We start from the raw sequence: 23,846 nt of genomic DNA, 5'->3' as shown, positions 1-23,846 counted from the left end.
CAATAAATTCATTTTGTAAGTTTATTCTTTCAGCCACGCTCTATTTATGGTTAAGGATAAATATAAAAAGCAGAATACAAATGTAGACTTGGTGTATGTGATGATTTTAGAATCTTATATAAATCCTTAGAGCTCAATAAAACTGAAAAATCAACAACTAAAGTTCTGTCTACAAATCTACATTTATTACGGATGTCCTTCAGGAAAACACAAAGACTTTAGATGCTCTTTAAAGACTTTTCCATTACTGTCCATGCACTGCAGTCCCAGGGATGCTCCAGGAATGGTGACGCTATTTTCCAGCCAATTGTCAGGGAGTAGTGATTTCATACTTGCAGCTCCAGAGCACGTTAGGTCTGCAGCATAAGTTATCCCAGTAAGAAGTAAACCACCTTCGTAATACAGAAAAGTCAGGTTAACCCTGGAGTTACCTGGTTAAACTCAAACCTGAACCAGCTCAACCTCCGATTCTTTCAAAGAACTTCACAGTTTCTAAGATTTGGTCCTCCAGCAGCAGTAACCTCACGTGTCTAAAAGTCTAGTCTGTTTGTAACACGCACATTTGACAAATACTGAGATTCATTGTCCACGTGTACACTGATGTCTGTTTGTGTGTGTTTTTACATACCTGCCCACATTAACGTGCAAAAACACAACTGTGGCCCAAACCAACAGAACTCCTACTTCATGCACAGGTTGGCTCGTCAGAGCGCTGACACGACAATGTTACAAACATAAGAGCAGAGAGCATGCATGAACTGAACCCAGGAGGAAAAATCCAGACAAGTTTGGTTCATGTTCTCTTAGGTTTTCCGATCTTATAATGCTCGACTTTGCGACGTATCTGAAGAATCCATCCAATTACCTCTGACAGTTAAAAACCTGCACACTGCGCTACAATCACCTTCTGATTACATGTTCCTGAAAATCTCTCTGCAGCTTTTGGACCAGCCCTGTTAACAGACAAACTGAAACAGATCACTTCCCTGGCAGAGGTAAGAACTCAGCTCTTGCTGCCCACTCATAAAAACAGCACAGTTTGTGAACAGCTTCTGTCTGGAACTCTTTCATAGTCTTCAGCTCCTAAAACTGCATCAGGGTAAAGAACAAGCTGAGCTTACTGATACCTGTGTACGCGTGGGGCCTTTAGCTTCAGCCATAAATCTGTTTTTGTGTCACTGGTCAGTATGAAAGCTGTATCTGCATTGAGTTCAGTGCCAACAGTGTGGAAGCATTTAGTGTGACGGTCATTTTCTTTGACCTTTACATGTGTCTCGTGCGGAATTTTGGGGTCAGGCTTCAAACACTCAGCTACAGTTGGTGGTCACAAGTTTATGTAGATTTACACAAGTTGGGCTGGTCTCTCGGAGGCATTTCTAAACAACTTCAGACGCCAAGATCATCGGTTCAAAGAATCGTAGTTATTCACGTAGTTATTCAGACGTGTCACCACTTTTCCAAGGTCTGGAAGAAAACCCCAACTCTTACCCTCGGGAAAGAGGAAATTGGTTGAGATGTTAAGGATCACTGAAACAAGAAAGAACCTCCTGGTAAAAAAAGTCGACACCTTCAAGCACAAGTGAAATGTGTGACTGCCAACATGGACGAGCCAAATACCTCCTGGAGGAATATTTTATGGTCAGAGAGACACAGATTGAGCTGTTTGGCCACAATGACAAGACGTATGTTTGGAGGAGTAAAGGTGAGGCTTTCAAACCGAAGAACACTGTACCCACCGTCAACCATGGTGGTGGTAACATCATGCTTTCATGCTGTTTTACTGGGATACACGTGCACTGCACAAAGCGGATAAAATAATAGTGTAAATTCAAATTCTGCGGCTCGAGGTGCAACTTGCACATATTTGATCCTCTGTAGACTTTTGATCCCGCGTGGAGTAAAGAAAATCTGAAATATACTGAAACCTCTGCAGCCAGTTCTTGTTTTTGTTTTTGAATTATTGCACATGTATCCTGAACAATCATTCCACCCTGGTTCAAAATGCCAAATTACTATGACAGACCCATGATGACTGTGTGTAAACTTCTGAGCACAACTGCATATTAGATAACCGTTCTCATGTAATGACCTACATTTTGTAGTCTCCTCTTTTGGTCAGTAGATGGCGCGAGTTAATTGTATAAATGCTTTTCCTGGGAGGCAGCGCAGCAGTTTTGCTTTCCTTCTGTTAGAGCTACAGTGGAAAAGAGTCAGGTCCCGACTCTTTGTGCGACTCAGTGCCAAAAAAGATTAATTTTTTGCTCCAGGATTGTAAGCTGGCACTAAAAGGACGTTGCTGCAGCAGTCTGGATAAATATTATAAACGGCTAATCACACGTCACTGAGCCTGTCATGTGTGTGCTTATGTACCTGCTCCTTGTGCCAAATGGACTTTTTATTGATATTTATCTTCTCTCTAGTCATAAAAAGGTAAACACCATTAATACTCCACCGCTACATCAGCTGCATCAATCACTCTGACCCGCTGTGCTGCAAAGCTTTATAGCACAGCTGAGCAAAGGCCTCGTGGAACCATGGGAAAAAACAAGCTGCTCTGTCGTGACGGGGTGATGACATGTAACTGAGGTATTGAACATCCGTAACACTGCAGTCTGAGCTGTGTACAACTTTTGAAAAATTACATTAACCCCCTCCTCCACAGTCTTATCTCTGTTACCTTCTTTAAATATGGAGGCATGAAAAAGCAGACTGCGCCTTTGACTTCTGAAAAACAGGTGAACATTTCATATGTACATTAAACTGTAAAACATTAAAAATATGCCACTGACGCCATCTTCCACTCCAGCTCTGAATGGGAGAACTGCACAGACAGCGACGCCTTCGCTGGCACCGCGAGGACTGATTGTGATTGTCTGTGGAGGGCCTCTACAGTCCCCATCCTGCCAGTCACTCCCAAACCCGCCCTCTGTGATCCGTCACTCAAAGCGCTCGTAGTTCCTGGTTTGTCGGACGCGGGGGACCATGTCCAGGAGCAGTCTGCGGCACAGAAAAAAACAGACAAAGAGATCAACCTCTGATCCACCTAATGATACATCTGAGCATCTCGGCTCAATATTGCACTTAAACATTAAGGTCGCTTTGGGGGATTTGAAAATGGAGATGACAGCAACCTTCAGACCCCTACCAGCTGTTAGAATACAAATTTTCTAGCCTCGAGATTTCAACCTTTAAAGGTGTCACTATTTTATTTTTTCATCATTCCCGTGTACAAAATATAACTTGTAATGCTTTTATATGAATCCAATGACAAAACTGCACACACTGAAATTGGTTTTCCACACAGAACTAACACAGTGTAATTACACCAAATCACTTTGTAAGCTTTGGTTTTATGAATACTGACTCCAGATGGAGGTATTCTGACTTCATTGTGCTTTTATTATCTTGAAACACCACAGAGTATTTATTCGGGTAGTTAGTTTAAACCATTTCCTCACTAAATGTCCAAACCAATGCTCTGCAAGCTGCTTTGCAACCCACCTCCACCCCAGCTCCTCTATTCATTCTGTGGATATGTTCTACTGCAATATCAACAATTATCTCATGACACCAAATAAAAGGTACGCCATTTTTTTTACCAAGTACTAGCCACTTACCTAACTCCATAGGCAAGGATGATCAGACCTATCAGGACACCTATTGTTCCATCCAGGTACCACACCTTGGGCTCGTTCTTGTAGACTTCAGCACTGATCAGGATGGAGAAGCCCATGATCCCCCCCAGCAGTGAGTTGAATCCTGGAAAGAGACGACAAATGTCAGTCAAAGTCGGCTTTGAGGGTTCAGAGGTCAGCTCCCAGAAACCTGCTAGTGTCACTGTGATATTCACCAAGAACCCAGTAGTGTGACAGATGTTCAAGCTGGCTCCATGCACCTGTAATCTCATCAACTACAAGGCAACTTTAGGAAACCAATTGGAGCTGACAGACATGTCAGAGTGACAAACCCATGATTTTTACGATTGTGATGGCATCACTACGGAAAGCTGAGCAATGTGAGAAAGTTTACAAGTTCTAAAAAGCTATAATCTCTCTGCACGTGCACACCTACCATCAGTGAGGAGAGCTCGGCTTGTCAGTACTTTGCCGAGCATGAACTTGATTACAGCCAATATGATGCACATCAAACCGCTGACAATGGACACGCTGAACAGGAAATCGTCCTGTGAGAAACAAAAACAACAGACCAAGAGTGGGATTCAATCTCCTTGTTAAAAGTGCAGCATTGGTTCAAAACACTTCAAGACTTGCTTTAGACAGTGATTACTATCAGCTCACAACAGGAAATTTTACCAAACAGCAACTTGTACAGGGTTGAATGTTTTTAGACAAAGTTAGCTGCTAGCATTGCTAGCATTAGCTGATTACTTAGGAGTCCACCATCTGGTCTTCCTAGAGCACATTCTAGGTCAATAAAAATAAAAAATAAAAACTACCCACCCACCCACACAGGAGCAGCAGGCAAAAGTCTAGCATTGATACTTTATAATGTAAAGGTCAGAAACCAATGGCTATGTCCATCCTTTATATACAGTCTATGGCCTTGACTGCTGAGGTTTCTTTTACTACTCAGTGAGTCAGCTCATGCAGGGTAATATCTGTATTTATAGGCACAGCCAGTACTTCACTGTGTACCAAACCCTATCTATCAGACTCTTCGTTCAAATTCAAAGACAAGGTCTCTTTTCAATACACCTACAATCACAAGGCAGCACACAGCTCAGGACTGTAGCTGCCTTTTAGCAAACTTAACCTTCCAATCCCTACAGGTTATTCAGAAAAGCAACATTTTAGCACAACGTCACATTTGCCAAGCTCACCAACACTGTGAGTCTAATAACAACTACATCAGTAACAAGTTTTTTCACACTGAACTGATGACTCCAGCTGCTCTGCCTCCTTGTCAAAACAGCACAGACACTATCTCTGACAACCCTGACACCCCCACAATCATCACCACCTCCCCTCAGTATCGTTTACCTCCAGTAATGGTCCAACAATATTCTCCACTGCTCCCCGTAGCTCTTATTGCTCTTCCTGATAAGTCTTTTTTTGATTAGTGTTGAGCCACAGATTCGCTTCCTGCGCTTTATCCGTTTGGTTTTCAATAATTTAAACATGACTTTGTTGTTACATCTGTTTTGAGGGCCACATCACTAAATGCCTGAGATGTAAATGCACAGAGGACGGCTGGAGGAGGAGAGATGGATTAGAGAAGAGAAAGCGAGCTGCAGAGCACTCAGAGCCTCTGCAGCAACATTAATATTGTACTATGGCCTCGGAGCCATGAAAAGCTACTTTGGCAAGCTCGCGCACATCAAAGAGGAGATGGAAAGAAAACCTCAGCATGCTGCATAGACCTGAGTCAATGCTGTGACTCAGGTTTGAAACTAAAATTTAAATTGTTTATCTACAAAGCATTGACCATTCTTCAGCAACAGGAAACGTATTCAAACCAGACATAGCTCATTTTGGTTCATTAGACATCCTCATAAGGTGAGTTACTTTTAAAAGAAATGCTTCTTAATGTGAACTTTTAACAACAATTCTTAAAGTCTTTCAAAGCAAAAAATAAGCCTGGCTGCAGGCTGTAAAAAAACAAACAAAAAAGGCACTACACACAGACTGTAAGTAAATGATGGACATTGCTAACAATTGGCTGAAGGCACAGTGGCTAAGTCCTGTTGTGAAGCTTTGAACCGAGTGTTTTAACCATCGCCGTCCAGGTGTTTTGAAACGGTGTGGTGGGTGAGGTGCAGACATGACTGCGAAACCTTGTCAGTCACAAGGTAAGCCCACCCTAAAGCAGTGTTAAATTAACTGACCAATAATTTTCATCATATTTTTTTCTCTCAACAACCTTTTTTTTTCTGACAAAAACGAGATGATAATTTAGCAAAAAACAAACAAAACAAAACTAACCCACAAGGACAAAAACTACAAACTATTAAATGTATCCATATTTTTGTCAGTGAATAAAAACTAGATAAAAACATTCTGGAGAGACGAGATCAGAACTTAGTTAGTTGTGTAGAAAGGCGGGAAGAGTTTGGAAGTGATCCAATCACAAGTAATCTTGTGCAGCAAGGTCAGATGTGCACACTTGATCTGCCTCCAGGATACAGTACAACTAGCTCCCGTGCTCCCTTTATCTCATGAAAATTCGACAAAATGTCAAAGTTTGGGAGGAAAAGAGGAGCAAACGACACATGGATACATTTCACATTTGATGTCAAGGAAAAGACACTTCTGACCTTAACCGATGCTCGCCCCTCCCTGAGCCTGGTTCTGCTGGAGGTTTCTTCCTGTTAAAAGGGAGTTTTTCCTTCCCACTGTTGCCAAAGTGCTTGTTCACAGGGGTCATATGATTGTTTTTCTCTGTATGTATTATTGTAGGGTCTACCTTACAATATAAAGTATAAATAAAATTGAATTGAATTAAAAACCAATTCAATTGGTTTTATATTGTAGTCAGCTACAATATAAAATGTAGCTGATTACATTTTATGTTTTAGTCAACTAAAACTAGACTAAAAAATGTTTAGATGCCTCAAGTATGACTAAAATGAAATGACATTTTATTTACAAGTCTAGGACTTTTGACTAAAATCAGAAGCTACTTCCATCTTTTATACAGAGTCTATGACAGTGCATTATATCTATCACTGCAATAAAAAACACACATTTAGGTATAGATGTAGCTAGTGGTCAAGAGCTGAGAAGAGTGAATGTACTAACAGAGGCACACACTGTCGATCATTTATTTCGTTATTTTGGAAAGTTTTGTTTCCAGTCAGCTGAAATGAAGTGTTGCATGCTGCGACTCACTCTGTTATCACGGGGAATCCCCCAGTGACCTTATAATCAATTTTCCCATGGCTGTTGCAGGCTGGCATTTTGACCGATGGCAGAGGGAACCACACACACACACACACACACACACACACACACACACACACACACACTCTCTCACTCACTCACACACAGAGACAGAAAAGCCTCTGCCCATAATATGAATGCAGCAGTTGACATTTGCGTGCAACTACTATAGATCTCTCTGCAAAATCTGCCAGCCTGCACCTCTGAGGCTCAATGTCAGCATGTAGCTTGTCATAAAACTACAACTAAGTTTGTGTGTGGATTAAAACAAACACAATAGAAAGTGTTAATATTCAGCTGATGAACAATTAGATTTTTATTGGGTGCCAAATCTGACTGCACTGGTTCCTTTTGCTTTTAACTTTGTAACTAAGGCAGTTTGTCTTTGTGCTGTATTTAAACGTCTTTCTGTGGCCTTGCAAAGGATTACATAAACCTCAAGAACGTAAGACTCTCTCAGCTGTCAGAGGTCAGAATTAATTTGCAATATGAAAAGCCCTGCTGGGAGTTAAAAGGTTTTCACAGAATCTGTGTCATGCAGAGAACAGTTTTGTTTTTGGATGCTAACTGACATTAATTGGGCACAAAGGACCTGCAGAGCAGGAACAGTCAGGTGTCAAACCAAACATCCTCCTCCACACACCTCACACCTCCCACTCTGTCCAACCCTGGCGTACCTGAGCAGCTGCTTTCCTTATTAACATTTTCTAGAGAGGAAGGAAGTGAAAATAAATCTTATTTTTTCAACACTGGCACAAGGTGGGAGGCTGCGAGGCACAAACTTTAGATCTCCAACTGTGATGCACCAGAAGTCAGTCTGGTAGAAACCAAGTGTGCGACAGCAGAGGAGCGGGTCGACTCAGAAAAACACAATCTGTCTCGGCACTCTCACATTCTGCCTTTGTTTCCACTTTAGTGCTCGCGACAGGCCATTCTCTCCCTCGCCGCAGCCACACATGAATAGAAGGAAAACACAGTTAGGTCAATAAAGCTGTAAAGGGCTTCAAAAACGAATTGGATTTTGAGACTGAGTCAGTTGTGGAGATTATCTGAAAATCTTTCTTTTGCTCAGCAGCTGATCCAACAATGTGATTCGTCTCATTGAAAAGCATCCAGCTCGGTTAGCTTCACATGTGGAACAACAATGTGAGGAGCACACAGAGGAGTTAGTGAGTAAGTAAGCTGGTAAAGATGTCACCATGACAGGCAACCTGCATTTATGTTAACATCATATACACGCGTATACACTCATTGACCATTATTATTTGGTACACGTGCTATATAACAAATACTGTGGTCATAAAGTTATGGATATGATCAGCAACAGCACTATGCTCAGCTGGTACTAAGAGGCCGAATGTATGCCAAGAAAATCCCCCACAACTCTACACCACCACCAGAAGTCTGAACCATTAATAAAACTCCCATTCAAATGTTGCAGTAGAAATCAAGACACATCAGCTCAGGCAACATTTGGGTCCTACTGTCTGAACTTTAGCCTCATTTTCCTGTTCTTAGCTGACAGGAGCGGCATGCGGCTCGTCTGCTGCTCGTCCATCTGCTTCAACGTTCCACGTGCTGTGCATTCAGAGATGCTCTTCTTCATACCTTGGTTGTAACAAGAGCTTGCTTTTTCTTGTTTTTTTAGTTACTGTTGCCTTCCTGGCAGCTTAAAGCAGTCTGTCAGCGAGGCCTTTTCACCCAGAGAGCTGCTGCTCACTGGATATTTTCTCTTTTTCGCACCGTTGTCTTTAAACCTTCGGGTGGCTGCACGGGAAAATCCGAGTAGATCTATCTGGCTCCAACAGCCATCCCACTTTCAAAGTCAACTAAATCACCTTTCATCCCCATTCTCATGCTTAGTTTGATCTTCAGCAGGTCATCTTAACCATGACTACATGTCTAAATGCACTGAGTTGCTGCCAATGTATTATCTAAATAGATATTTGTGTTAATGAGCACATCAACAAGTGTACCTAATGAAGTGGCTACACAGTGGCTACGGTACATAACAGCATTACACATTTTATTAATTCAGAATTTAAGAGGATGGATTAAACTCGTGTCCATAAGTTTATTCTTAATCTGTTCTACTTTTAATATTTCTTATTTATCTCATACCAGCCACGAGTTACTGCTGCGTCTGAGATCCACCACAGACAAAGCTGAATGAACATGACTTAGGCAGGAAAAATAATAAACAGCAGCTGATGGATGATACTGACTGGCAACTAGGTGAAAACGCTGTTTGCAGAAGTGTGAAAGCTTGTGAGTCTTCACACGTGAGGTTTGTGAGTGTCACTATTACACTTGTTTTACTCACACTCTCTTTTTCCCCTCTCTCTCACACACACACACAGTAATAACAGGGGGAAAAAAAATCTAATTCTGATTCTGAAATATTTTTGTGAGAATAAAGTAAAGTGACTACCAAAAGTGCACATTTAGAGTCACATTAGTCTTGAATATTTTAACCATAAAAATGATCTCACTTCAGATGCACACAGTGTGGACTGCAGTGAAATATACTTTTTTAACATTCACTATCACCTACCTACATAAATTATTTCATGTTTGCCAAAATACACAAAACTACTTCAGCAGCATTGCACGATTCCTACGTTAGAATCTGTCATCACAACATTCGTGTGTAAAAGGTGCTGAAAGGACATAAAAGAGAAAACACACGCATCTCCTCCTCCTTTCTTTAGAACAGGTATTTGTTACATTGTTACCTTGCAATTGCACAGGTGATATAGAGTAACAGGAAAGTAATACATTGATAAAGGTAAGTCTATTTTTAACCTGATCACTGGAAATAAAAGACAATCATAAATCAGAGCTGTAGACTTTGCAACACACGGTGTCCGACTGCATCATCTACATGACCACACAGCATCTACTGCAACACTGAAGCAAAGAAAATATTTAAAACCAAACGATCTTAATACATTTCTGAGTCCCTAACATTTCATCTTCAATAGCATCTCTGTGTTCATAACACCCTCCTCTATGTGTCTTGGTCTCATCATCCTGAGCTACCAACCAAAGATGAAAGTATGCCGTCCAATCAGATCCACTACTCAAAGATGGAGTCAGAGTCAGCCATGCTACACACGGCTTCATGCAAATAAACATCCTGCATGTTGTTTGTAAAGATATTATTAGATATGGGAGCAAAGTCAGCTGGTCTTTTCTTAGCTTCTAAATGAAATCCCCGTCTCTGGCTCGCTGTCTGTATTACACCAGGGACAGCAGAGCCCTGGTCCTGGCCAGACACAGGAGCGGTTACTATCTGCCAAAGCTTTAAAAATAACTGCAAATTCCACAGAAAAATCTGATTACACACTAAACCTTTGGCAGCCTGAGTTCAGGGAGATGAACGTGGCTGTGGGTTATACAGCTGCCATGGTGTGCAGTATGTTAGTATGTTTAGGGGGTTTCCCCTGAATGTTAAATGGGGAACATTATGCATCCCATATGGAAGTCGCTTAATCCAAAGCTCTCGTCCATCTTCTGTCTGAATCCAGTTTTGACCCCTGCATCTCAGCCAGAGCCATTTCCTGCCTGTCATGTAGGAAAATCAGCATGTGGTAGTAAACTAATCTACTATTATCCTGTCTCATCCGCTGCTTTTTGTGATATAAGTGTAACAATTAAAGCATGGTGCTCTGCAGAATTGGTCTCTTTTTACAGTCAGATTATAATCCTCACAAATCTGTCTAAAACCAAACCCAGAACAGTGTGATGGATGAATTCTTACCACTTCTGGTAGCAGTTTGGTGGCCAGATCGTGGATGGCTTTACCCATAATGCATAAGGAGGACAGGATGAAAACCACACCCAGGATAACACAAGCTCTGCAGAGGAAAGGAAAGAAGACACAGGCGATCAGTAACCAACAAACAGAGTGTTTTTAGTTTCTTCATTCTTTCTTTCTGAGCAGATCCTGATGCGACGGCCAACTCAAACAATAAAAGTGGTGCTGCATGGCTGCAGGGCTCGAGCCAGGATTTCACAAACAATGAGGTATTAAATTCAAATTTCTCCAGGAGACCTCCAATCGATCATCATCATCACCGTTTATTTGTATAGCACTTTAAGAACACACCCGGCAGACCAAAGTGCTGAACAACACAGATCAAAACAACTACCAAATTAAAAATACCATAAAATCAATGACTCGCTTATAATTTTGACTTGCCAAAAAACCCAGAATCTAACATCTCATCTAAAGAGCTGTAGTCTGAGGCCTTTGTGTGTAGTTTGCGTGTTGTTCCTGGGTGCATGTGGGCTCCCCTCTACAGTCAAAGACAGGCAGGGCTCTCTGGGTTGGCCTTGCCTCTAACTCCGTAACAGCTCAGGATTCAGTACGCCTGCAACCCTGAACTGGATAAGTGGGAAATAATGGCTGGACTGATCTCATCTAAAGACATTTTTAGCTGGAGTTTCTGTATGTCAGATGGAGAAAAGTGATTTTGCAATTTTACACGGTTCATCCATTCAAGCTTCTCCTCCTCCCTGACTTTGCATGCATTCCAAGTATGAAAACGGTATCCCTGATTAGAGCCATACTACCAAATACTGGTCCTGACTAAAACTAAAGTCCAAGTATAAGTAGTAGATGTTTTTTTGAACATGGAAGCATCAACTTCTATGATAACTGTAGAGTGTTAGATAAAGCTACAGCTTCCTGCTACCCTAAACGATCCTCAATGACAGATAACATTTATTCAGAGTGATCCGGAGGATTCATTTGGAAGCAGCAGATGTCCTTTAAGCACCTTTACCCAATTAACAAAGTCTAGAGGGACACAAAAACCAATCGGAGCATATGTCCTGGTCATGGATGAATACCCAAGTGTACGTGTTCAAATCTGACGGCTGCTCTTGAGCCACACTTAGCATCCTGAGTTTTGACCGGATGAGGTAACCAAGGCAACCCAACATCACTCCAGGAAGTCCACAGCAGGGTGCACGAACACACGTATCCACCACTACAGGCCTCTATCGCTTCCTGTGGTTGGAAAATGACATCATCGCTCCGAGCTGCTGTTTACTCCACAGCAGAACAACCGAACAGCAAAAAGACCAGCAAAGTGTTCGGCTGCATGCAGCTTCTGTTTTAATGCACAGACGTGGATCACTTATTAATATCAACACGCTCACAACAACAGCATCTCTAACCATGGTGATTTCAATGGAGGTATTTGTGTTTTCACGTGGAAAACAAAAGTCCCCAATTTGTCTTACTTTGACACCTAAAGCTTGTTACCTTGGCAACCACTCGGTACTTGGGCATTGCTGTTCAACCGCACCTTCTCTATCATTCCCAGACAGATCAAAAAACTAAGAAAAAGAACACAGAGGCTCTCGTTGTGCATCAGTAGCCCTCTCACTCAGTCTGCTCAAAGCCGCTGGCTATCTAACAAACAAACACTGCAGCAGGAGGAAGACGCCAGGCTACAGTTAAGGTGTAAATACATGGATCCATATTTTATGCATCTGTACAAGTACTATAGTGGCAAGCAAGTCACAGGTTTAATTCCAGCCAGAGCCACAAATCCCCGTTGGGGTTTTGTCAAGAAGGCCAATCAGTGTACAAAACTCCCAAATCAAACACGCTGTGGTGGCTGTGTATAAGACAGCAACAGAAAATAGCTTTATATTTAGATTTTGTTGCTCTCGGATGATTCTCATTTTTCTGTTTCAGAGTATGTCTGCAGAAACATGTCTGTGTGTGTGGGTGTGTTTGTGTATAGCTGTCATAGACTGTGTGAGTGTGCGTGTGATCAAGAGGAAGCTGTCTTCTCAGCGAAGCCAATTACTGGCTGAGCAGCTCCTCAACTTTGTCCAGATTCTCCATTTAGCAGTGCTGAAATGACACAATGAAGACCGCTTTCAAGTGGATTTGTGTATATGTTTTCACATGACGGTTTAGCAAGCTGTCAAATATTTATATTAAAAATACAGTTTGAATTAATCAGACAGGTCTTTAGTCGCACACTTCCTGTTACTCTGATCATTTTATGTTGTCTGTCTGGTAAATTTAGCAGTTCTTTCTGATAAACTCACAAAACCCTCAACCATAAAATTTTTAAATTTTATCTGCAAACAACTTTGGTGAAAATTGAAAATTGTGTGTTGGTGTTTAGCAAACTGTACAGCTTTTTTGGCAGAGAGTCGTCGAGGCGAGCAATGTCGCTAGCTAGGAGCTAGTTAGCTTAGCTTAGCATAAAGGGTACAAATGGACATAGCTAACATAGGTCTTTAAGTTAAAAGTGTATCTAAGAGCTGAAACTCACTCATTACCGCAACATATTTTCATTAACTAATATGCACACACACAAGCAGTTTGTATGGATAGCAAAAACAGCTGTTAGTTAAAGAGCAACACAAAGACAGCTTGGTTGGCTATGATACATAGCCAACCATTGTATAATAAACAATTACAAAGAAAGAACAATACAGTATCCACATCTGAACCAAAGAGTAAAACAGTGAAATGTGGATTATTAAATATTAGGTCTCTCTCCTCCAAGTCTCTGTTAGTACATGACTTAATAATTGATCAACAAATTGATTTACTCTGCCTTACAGAAACCTGGTTGCAGCAGGATGATTATGTTAGTTTAAATGAATCAACACCCCCGAGTCATTCTAACTACCAGAAATCTCGAAGCACAGGCCGAGGGGGCGGTGTGGCAGCAATTTTTCACACCAGCCTATTAATTAATGAAAGACCAAGACAGACTTTTAATTCATTTGAAAGCCTGATTCTTAACATTGTCCACCCCAGCTGTGAAACTCAGAAACCAGTCTTACTTGTTATCATCTATCGTCCACCTGGGCCTTACACAGAGTTTCTGTCTGATTTCTCAGACTTTATATCTAATTTAGTTTTGAGCTCAGATAAAATAATTATTGTGGGTGATTTTAACATCCATGTAGATGCTAAAAATGACAGCCTCAACATGGCATTTAATCTGTTATTAGACTCAATTGGCTTCTCTCAAAATGTAAAAGAACCCACCCACCACTTTAATCACACTCTAGATCTTGTTTTAACATATGGCATAGAAACTGAACATTTAACAGTGTTTCCTGAAAACCCTCTCCTGTCTGATCATTTCCTGATAACATTTACTTTTACAATAATTGATTACACAGCGGTGAAGAGTAGACTTTATCAAAGTAGATGTCTTTCTGAAAGTGCTGTAACTAAGTTTAAGAATATAATCCACCCACTGTTATCATCTCCAATGCCCTGTACCAACATAGAGCAGAGCAGCTATCTGAACGCTACCCCAACAGAGGTCGATTATCTTGTTAATAATTTCACCTCCTCACTACGTACGACTCTGGATACTGTAGCTCCTGTGAAAACTAAGGCCTCAAATCAGAAGTACCTGACTCCGTGGTATAATTCTCAAACACGTACCCTAAAGCAGATGACTCGTAATCTGGAGAGGAAATGGCGTGTCACAAATCTAGAGGATCATCATTTAGCCTGGAGAAATAGTTTGCTGCTTTATAAGAAAGCCCTCCGCAAAGCCAGAACATCTTACTATTCGTCACTGATTGAAGTAAATAAGAACAACCCCAGGTTTCTCTTCAGCACTGTAGCCAGGCTGACAAAAAGTCAGAGCTCTCTTGAGCCAACCATCCCTTTAACGTTAACTAGTAATGACTTCATGAACTTCTTCACAAATAAAATTTTTATCATTAGAGATAAAATTACCAATAATCATCCCACAGATGTAATATTATCTACAGCTACTCTTAGTACCATTGATGTTAAGTTAGACTCTTTTTCTCCAATTGATCTTTCTGAGTTAACTTCAATAATTACTTCCTCCAAACCATCAACCTGTCTTTTAGACCCCATTCCTACAAAACTGCTCAATGAAGTCCTGCCATTAATTAATTCTTCTATCTTAAATATGATCAACCTATCTCTAATGATCGGCTATGTACCACAGGCCTTCAAGCTGGCTGTAGTTAAACCTTTACTCAAAAAGCCATCTCTAGACCCAGCAGTCTTAGCTAATTATAGGCCAATCTCCAACCTTCCTTTCATATCAAAAATCCTTGAAAGAGTAGTTGTCAAACAGCTAACAGATCATCTGCAGAAGAATGGTTTATTTGAAAAGTTTCAGTCAGGTTTCAGAGCTCAGCACAGCACAGAAACAGCTTTAGTGAAGGTTACAAATGATCTTCTTATGGCCTCTGACAGTGGACTCATCTCTGTGCTTGTCCTGCTAGACCTCAGTGCAGCGTTCGATACTGTCGACCATAATATTCTATTAGAGCGATTAGAACATGCTGTAGGTATTACAGGTACTGCACTGCAGTGGTTTGTATCATATCTATCTAATAGACTCCAGTTTGTGCATGTAAATGGAGAGTCCTCTTCACACACTGAGGTTAATTATGGAGTTCCACAGGGTTCAGTGCTAGGACCAATTCTGTTTACATTATACATGCTTCCCTTAGGCAGTATCATTAGAAGACATAGCATACATTTTCCCTGCTATGCTGATGACACCCAGCTCTATCTGTCCATGAAGCCAGATGACACACACCAATTAGTTAAACTGCAGGAATGTCTTAAAGACATAAAGACCTGGATGGCCGCTAACTTTCTGCTTCTTAATTCAGATAAAGCTGAGGTTATTGTACTCGGCCCTGAAAATCTTAGAAATATGGTATCTAACCAGATTCTTACTCTGGATGGCATTACCTTGGCCTCCAGTAACGCGGTGAGGAACCTTGGAGTCATTTTTGACCAGGACATGTCCTTCAACGCACATATTAAACAAATATGTAAGACTGCTTTCTTCCATTTGCGCAACATCTCTAAAATTAGAAATATCCTGTCTCAGAGTGACGCTGAAAAACTAGTTCATGCATTTATTACTTCCAGGCTGGACTACTGTAATTCATTATTATCAGGATGTCCAAAAAACTCGCTGAAAAGCCTTCAACTAATCCAAAATGCTGCAGCAAGAGTCCTGACAGGGACTAGAAAGAGAGAGCATATTTCTCCTGTTTTGGCTTCCCTTCATTGGCTTCCTGTTAAATCCAGAATTGAATTCAAAATCCTGCTCCTCACATACAAGGTCTTAAATAATCAGGCCCCATCTTATCTTAATGACCTTGTAGTACCATATCACCCTATTAGAGCGCTTCGCTCTCGCTCTGCAGGCCTACTTGTTGTTCCTAGAGTATTTAAAAGTAGAATGGGAGGGAGAGCCTTCAGTTTTCAGGCCCCTCTTCTGTGGAACCAGCTTCCAGTTTGGATTCGGGAGACAGACACTATCTCTACTTTTAAGATTAGGCTTAAAACTTTCCTTTTTGCCAAAGCATATAGTTAGGGCTGGACCAGGTGACCCTGAATCCTCCCTTAGTTATGCTGCAATAGATGTAGGCTGCCGGGGGATTCCCATGATGCATTGAGTTTTTCCTTTCCAGTCACCTTTCTCACTCACTATGTATTAATAGACCTCTCTGCATTGAATCATATCTGTTATTAACCTCTGTCTCTCTTCCACAGCATGTCTTTATCCTGTCTTCCTTCTCTCACCCCAACCGGTCGCAGCAGATGGCCGCCCCTCCCTGAGCCTGGTTCTGCCGGAGGTTTCTTCCTGTTAAAAGGGAGTTTTTCCTTCCCACTGTCGCCAAAGTGCTTGCTCATAGGGGGTCATATGATTGTTGGGTTTTTCTCTGTATCTATGAAGCGCCTTGAGGCGACTTTTGTTCTGATTTGGCGCTATATAAATAAAATTGAATTGAATTGAATTGATACGCTCAGACTCTGGGGATTAAGGAAGACGCCATTTTTGTTTCCATTTATCATGTAAATGGATGCACACGGGACATAGCAGAGCTAAGAGACTATTGGATAACACTTAGATTCATGTCCTAATTTCTTTTCAATTCGCAACACATTTATATCTCCTCCTATGAAGTATTTTTATTTAAATATTTAAATAGATCTTTAAAAAGATGGGTGTGGTCTGAGAACTCACTGACACAACAACTAGAATATAAAATTATTCAAGTATAACAATTTTATTATTTATCATTTTATTAGCTTCCTCATGGCTTTCATGTTAAAGCAGATGCTTTGCTGTTGAATCTTTTTCCATGCACTTCAGTGTCTGGGCTCCAGAGGATATGAGCTCATCTGTCGTCTCTACTGCAATTAGCAACTCCTGTGAGACCGTGACACAACTCCACTGTTAAGTGTGAGTCTGTGTGTACGCGGGGAGTGAAAGTTTCACTTAATCGCCAGTACGGACAAACCTAAAGATTTTACTTGCTTTGCTTTGCTTGCAGCCCATCCTATGCTGGATGAACTGGTGCAACACCGTTCAACTATTTCAGAGCAGAAGTAAAGTGATGACTGGCTCATCTCTCTCTTTCAGTCTCCTGCTGGCTGCCAGCACTCTGACCATTCAACAGGCTCTGAAAGGGCAGCCTCCTCTCACACACACTCTATTCTCAGCCAGGTAGAGATAAGATGTGAGGCGCTCGTCTGTGATCGGTCCCACTGGGCTGAGCTTGACGGAGCTGAAGAGGCATGCTGTCTGACACACTTCTCTGCTGGACAGAGCAGACCACACAATCTCTCCCCTCGCTCACACAGGCCATTGTAGACACACTGAAATAAATTTCATCACATTGCTGGACTTCTTTTGTCTTATTGGTCGTATATATGAGACCATACCGAGGCTTCTGCAGTGTAGCTACACCTATGGTAGGGTGACCATATTTTGATTTCCAAAAAAGAGGACACTTGGCCCAGTCATGAAGAACTTGCTTAAAGAAATATATTTAACATATTTAACATATTTAAACGATGCCTTCTCTGTGCGGTTAATGAATGGTGAAACAAAAATGTCATATAGGCTTTTACAAGTCAACAAGTGCAAACAAATAACTTAAAAGCCCAAATAAGGCCTCATCTGCATAAGAAAAATTACCAGTACTGGGTCAGTACGAGGGAAATTTCTTTTGCAGTTCATCTGAAAAGATGCACTTGCGCTTTGGGATCTTTTAAACATCATTAGGTGTGTTGCTGCGCGCTCTGTCCCGTCTGTGAGCGCAGAACAACAACTCAAAGCAGCAGTTCAGGGATGACGTCACACACGGGTCCTCTGTCGCAAAACCTGGACATTTTTATCAATCTCGAAAATCACCCCGGACGTCCCGAACGGAATGTGAAAAGTGGACATGTCCGGGGAACCCGACGCCCGCCACGGCTCACCGGTGATCTAAAGTCCCTTCATAAACTCAACGTTCTTCAAAATTCAGAGCTGGGTCCTTAACTCGGGCTAATTCCCAGTCCAGGACTGTTGCCCTAGAAGCCAGGATAAATTTAAAATCTTACTTCTTACATACAAATGTATCCATAAAATGCTCCTTCATATTTGTGTGACCTACTCCATATCACCACTGTTTCCCCGCCCTCTCAGATCATCATCTGCCATTCATCTTACTGTTCCGTCCTCACACCTCATTACTATGGGGACCAGAGCTTTTAGTCGCTCTGCTCCTCGGCTCTGGAACTCTCTTCCTCCTGCACTAAGAAATACTGACTCCCTCTCTACATTCAAGACACAGCTCAAAACACACCTGTTTAAACTGGCTTATTCGCTTTAATGCTGATTTTATTTGTTGTCACGCTCTGTTTTGTAATTGTAACTTATTTTTATGACTATTGTTCCTTTTATTAATTGTGTTTTTTGTAAGGTGTCCTTGGGTTTCTGAAAGGCGCCCTCAAATAAAATGTATTATTATTATTATTATTATTAAAAGAGGACGGTTGGTCACCCTAACCTATAGTATCAATTTGAAAACCGTAGGTGGGTTCCTTGGAGCTATCGCATTCACAGGACCTCTGAGTCAAACTTGAGTGTGACAATACTCCATCAGCCTTTTGATGCCTGAGGGGTAAAGAAAACTATATATAGAAGCAAAGCTGTCAAAAGCTGTATTTGGGTTTGAACTTTAATTTTAAGTATACATGAATTCATGTTGTTGCTGTTTATGGGCTGGAAGTACCCGAGCTAAGTATATAAAAATAAGATTAATCATATCTGGTCAAAACAACTTTACTTGTGCAGCCAATCTGATATTTATACAGTGCAGCACTTTACAGTGAATTGCTGGTTATTGCATCAACAGTTGTTCAGACTGAGTATATGAAAATGTTTCTGCTAAGACCTTCTGACTGCTTCAGACCATTCGCTACAAATAAATCTGGTGGTGAAGGAAAAACGTACGAGGAGCAGCCTGGCAGATGATTCCTCAATCACAAACAAATGTTAGCGTTGCTAAGGAGACTGATAAAGCACATGTCAGTAATAAAAACTACTAAAAACTTAATTGATCTAATTTCCTCCAGCAAAAAAAGCATTAAAATCTCAGGCTGGGGGAAGTTTTCTGCCTGGGATATGTATGCTTTTTTTGATGGAGGAAGTTTTCATTTTAAATCAAAGTACCGTGTATGCCACAGACAGTACAAACGATTGATGTAGCTACCGTGATGCCGTCCGTTTGCTCTCTGAAGTTCTGTTTTGATTGTGTTTGGTGATGCGAGGGGGCAGAGACCTAATGCCTTTTTGCAGCAACACCTGTAGCCATATGGTGCCTAAGACACACTGGCTTCATTTTTCTGACCCAGAAGCTACGTCCATGTTTTATACCGTCTGTGGCTTATGCAGAGCATTATAAATAAAGGGGATTTTAGCCCGGGTCAGAGTGGATCGGGGTGAAAGGTGATCATACTTACATGTACTCGCGGTGCGCTGAGTGGACAGCTGCGGCGTTGCTGTATCGCCACAATACAATCACAGATGACAACACATCCAGCGTGGCATCAAACTGCAAAGTGTAAACATTGGTAATTGGGAATTCTATCACTACAATTTCTACTTTTAATGAAGTAGAGTGTTTACTCTGGACTTACGGCAAATCCAAAAGCTGAAGCACTGTGGCGCATCATAGAAACAGCTAAAGAGAAAAGAGAAAAACTTTTACTGCACTGTTCACGTTCATCTTCACATCAGAAATAATCATTTGAGTGCCTGTAACTGCTGTAAGCACAGAGTCAGTCTGTGATCGTTTCATTTAAAGTAAACAGAGATATCTGATTTTTGCTCCAGTCTATTTAACTGCAGCAATGATTATTATTATAATCATTTCAAGTTTCTGCAGAGAACCTGCTGGATTGAAAAACAAGCACCGTTTTGACTGGTTAATTTAACATCTGCCTTTTTATTTGGATTAATTAAGCTGTAGAAATGGTCAAAACAAACATTAAACAGCACAGTTATATGCATCCACACACACCTGCAACGGGAGTGAATGAGGAGAGAAGGAAGAAGAGACAAAGGAGAGAAAGATGCACAGAGATAGACAGGAGGATTCCTCTCCTCCCACGTTTATTTTTAGCAAGACTCACAGGGGGCTAGCAGCTCGCCTCAGCCCTGCATGCAGATACACAGCGCTGTGTGGTATCACTTTCTCTCTTTTCCCCTTTAGCAACACATTCTAGTTGCTGCAAAAACAGCAAAAATCTTTTCTTTCTCCTATCCCTTTTTGCAGTCTGAGCTCCCTTTATTTTCCCCTCCAGCCTCCCAAGCTCCCCTCTCATCCATCTTCACTTTTCCTCTTATTGTTTCATCTACATTCGGTTGTTCTCTCTAGGCTGAAGGCACAATCACCCGCTCGCTTGCAACAGCTCAGACTGAAACGAGAACAGAAACAGATGCTGCATCCACATTCTCCTGCTAAGGAAACATCGCCAACCCTTGAATACAAATGATTGGAAGGGATACTGTTCTGACACAGAGATGCAGAGTATCAGCAGCAGACCTGTTGTCATTCCTTCTTGGTGTGTAACTTTATGCTCACCAAAAAATACTGAACATGGCTCACACATTAAAAGTATGGCCTCCAAACTGCATTATAACTAATGCAGTTTGGCATGTATTTACTGATGATGCCCTCAGCTGAAGCAAATGCTCCCTGACACGTTATAACCTTACATATGTGTAACTAAGTGCTCGCCACACTCCCATTTTATGGATTTACTATACATCAAATGACCAGAGCACTTTACAAAAGCAAGCACATCAAAATGATTAAATGCATCTTAGTAATCAAATTAAAATAAATTTAAGCAGTAATAAAAATATAGAAAAAAGAAATCTGCAATCTCCTTTGCAACCCACCTGCACCCCAGGTCCTCCTTTCATGCTTTCATATCTGTTGCTCACTAGAACTTGGCCTTCCTCACAAATATAAATTAATGCAGATGGAAATATCAATTTTCTTTGGAGTCAAATGGTCCAGACTGAAATTTTAAGCTCCATATTTCCTGTAATAATTGAAGATTTGACGCTTTTAGTTGCTCTTTTTGAGTTTTATTTCACTTAAAGCAGCTGTTTTTACACAAAGGATACTTAAAGGTTGTCTCTCAGTGGCTCCCATTATTTCACCTCTCTATACTTTAATCATTTCATTAGGATGAAAATAAAAAAATAAAGTGTAGCTTTAATTTTGGAAAGCTACATCCAAGCTAGCGGATTTCAGTGCAAGCCTCTTTGCAACCCACATCGACGCCGTTTCCTCCATTAATTCTACTTCTAACTTAATCATTGTTAAATCGATGTCTGCTGTGTTCTATGTTGGCTTTGCAAAGCAGGTCCAGAACAGAACCATACCACCAAAAACAAACACAGTCTCTGACTCAGCTAATACAGCATTCGCATGTTTTTAAAACATCCAGGGTGGGGAGATATATTTAAAGTCAGAGCTTGTGGGCCTCATCTCTCCATGTGTCAACAATACACGATCTAGCAAACAGAACCTGGCAGCTGTTGAAAGCTGCTTAAGGTAAATAAAAAGGGAGGGGCACCGAGTATCAGTCATCGGCCAGAATTGACATAACGAGGCAAAAGTAGGAGGTAAACACTCCTTACACGTAAATGACTTGCAGTGACAGAGGTGAGCATGTATGTGAGAGTACAAAAAGATAGAAACAAAGGCAAGGATTACACAGAAGTGCCTTAGTTTAGCTGTCAAATGCATTCCTGCACACTCAAGCTTGATCCAAAACCATTTGCTGCAACATCAAGGGAGCAGATTTGTATCTAGGACTACGAAACAGAGCTGACAGCATCTATTTTTCAAGTTAAATTCTCCAGATAGCTGAAAAGACTTCACGTTCCTTCATCGTGCAGCCTCCTCTCATTCTACCATGTCAGTTTAAAGATTTCTTTTGTGATAATGACCCCACACATCTGACTGTAATATATATCGTCTGCTCCTCTTCCCTTCTCCTCTCTGTCCTCCCTTCCTCTCTTTCTAGCACCTTCATTAGCCGCAGAGAGAACAAGTTGTGTATAAATGAATCTGCTGCGGTTCTGTGGTCGTCAAAGCCGAGCCCAGCGATGACTAATTGGCTCCCAAGAAAGCTGGGTGGGTGTCAGCCGGGACGGACCTGCAGCACGTCAGGCTATCACACGCATACACACACACATGTACGCACAGTGCTACTCTACTCTCCCTCTTCCTTACTTCTTGTCACATCTAACAAGCGAGCAGGGGAAGAAAGGATAAAACGCTATCCGAGCTCTTTATGCATATCAATGAAACGCTTCACTGTCAAGTTGTTTTTTCTACTTGGTGCAGCGATGGCGCTCGTCTGATTGTCCCGTGTGCCTTGTCATTAAAGCAGCAGCAAGTGGCTCAGTTACAAGTTTCTTCTTGATAATAAAACATGAGCTGGAGATCTAAAAGCAAACCCTGACAAACATGCAGTTCACTTTCAAATAAACTCTCACTTTTGTATTTTACATAATGCGCTAAATCACATCAAAAGAAAGAATTTGCACCGCTGTCATCTGTTACTTCACACTTCATTGGACTTTTTTATTTTGTGTTAGCCGGTTGTGAGCAGTTCTCTTTATGTTAATATTCATCTTCAGTAATGATTTTCAATCCCTGGAGTCCTCATACACACAGTCTCCTCCCAGCAGCTGATGTTGACACGTGTCCACTCGTTGAACTCATGCAGGCTCTAATCTGATGTTCTATTGACTTCTGCCTCTAGCAAACTGAGGGAACTCTTCAGCCAATCCTCACAACACCAGTTCAACCAAACCAATTGATATTTTTTGCGACTGTGAATTTGTAACTACAGCCAGGTGCCAAACTGCTATGAACCCAGTCTAACGTTAACCTTTCCTTCACTCAGTGTAGTAAAGCTTTTAAGCTGAGAATTGTCCCGTGACATTTTCCCCACTGAGATGTTCTTTTCTGTAAACTAAAAAGCCGCACCTGCCTGCCTACAATAAAGGTCACACGCACTTGGTCTTTTCCATGTTTGAGTAATGCTAATGTTTTACAGCATCTATGTTACCCAGAGACTGTTTCATTCTGTCATCATGTAGAGCTCACAGAGAACAGCAGCAGGTGGTGAGGAGTGGACTGACTCCCCGCAGAGCTCTGATAAGTCTGTGAAACACTGTTGGACCTCAGGGTTTGAATCCTAATGAAGCCCTTCGCACTGACGTACAACTACTGTTCTTTTGGGTCTTTTTTAACCTCTTAATGTTTGTAATAAGCTGAACTTTCAGACAGAATTTAGTTAAATCTCTTAACCAACTAAACTGTGACTTTGTCTAACCTAATACTAATAATTTAAAGAACCACTTTCTGTCCATTCATCAGTTTTTCACCTGTTCCAGAAACAATTTAACCAATCTGATTGAAACCTGCAGATATATGGCTGGTGACCTGAGTAAGCAACCCTGCTGTTGGGGTTTAGTTGGGGTTTTTCCACGCCTTCTCTCTGTGTGTTTTGTGCATCACAAGTCCTTTAGCCTCTTCCTTTTAACAGTGTTTTCTTTGGTGTGGTTTAGGTATGCTGCC

At 41.3% G+C, this 23,846-nt stretch overlaps 1 protein-coding gene across 1 annotated transcript in view; it reads right to left on the bottom strand.

The window, feature by feature from the left end:
- Window positions 1-210: 210 nt before the first annotated feature.
- Window positions 211-23,846, bottom strand: part of LOC120746236 (transmembrane protein 163-like) — a 32,544-nt gene continuing 8,908 nt past the window's right edge. Inside the window, exons 3-8 of the mRNA XM_040051602.1 lie at window positions 19,876-19,919; window positions 19,699-19,790; window positions 10,663-10,759; window positions 4,072-4,183; window positions 3,618-3,759; window positions 211-2,997 (exon numbers count right to left, since the gene is read on the bottom strand). Of these exons, the coding sequence (XP_039907536.1) occupies window positions 2,937-2,997; window positions 3,618-3,759; window positions 4,072-4,183; window positions 10,663-10,759; window positions 19,699-19,790; window positions 19,876-19,919 (548 nt within the window). The 3' untranslated portion in view covers window positions 211-2,936. The remainder of the gene's footprint in view (window positions 2,998-3,617; window positions 3,760-4,071; window positions 4,184-10,662; window positions 10,760-19,698; window positions 19,791-19,875; window positions 19,920-23,846) is intronic.

Source organism: Simochromis diagramma, unplaced genomic scaffold (assembly GCF_900408965.1).
Source record: "Simochromis diagramma unplaced genomic scaffold, fSimDia1.1 OVJJ01000107.1, whole genome shotgun sequence".
Classification (NCBI taxonomy): domain Eukaryota; kingdom Metazoa; phylum Chordata; class Actinopteri; order Cichliformes; family Cichlidae; genus Simochromis; species Simochromis diagramma.
This window is presented reverse-complemented; position numbering and strand designations above follow the sequence as displayed.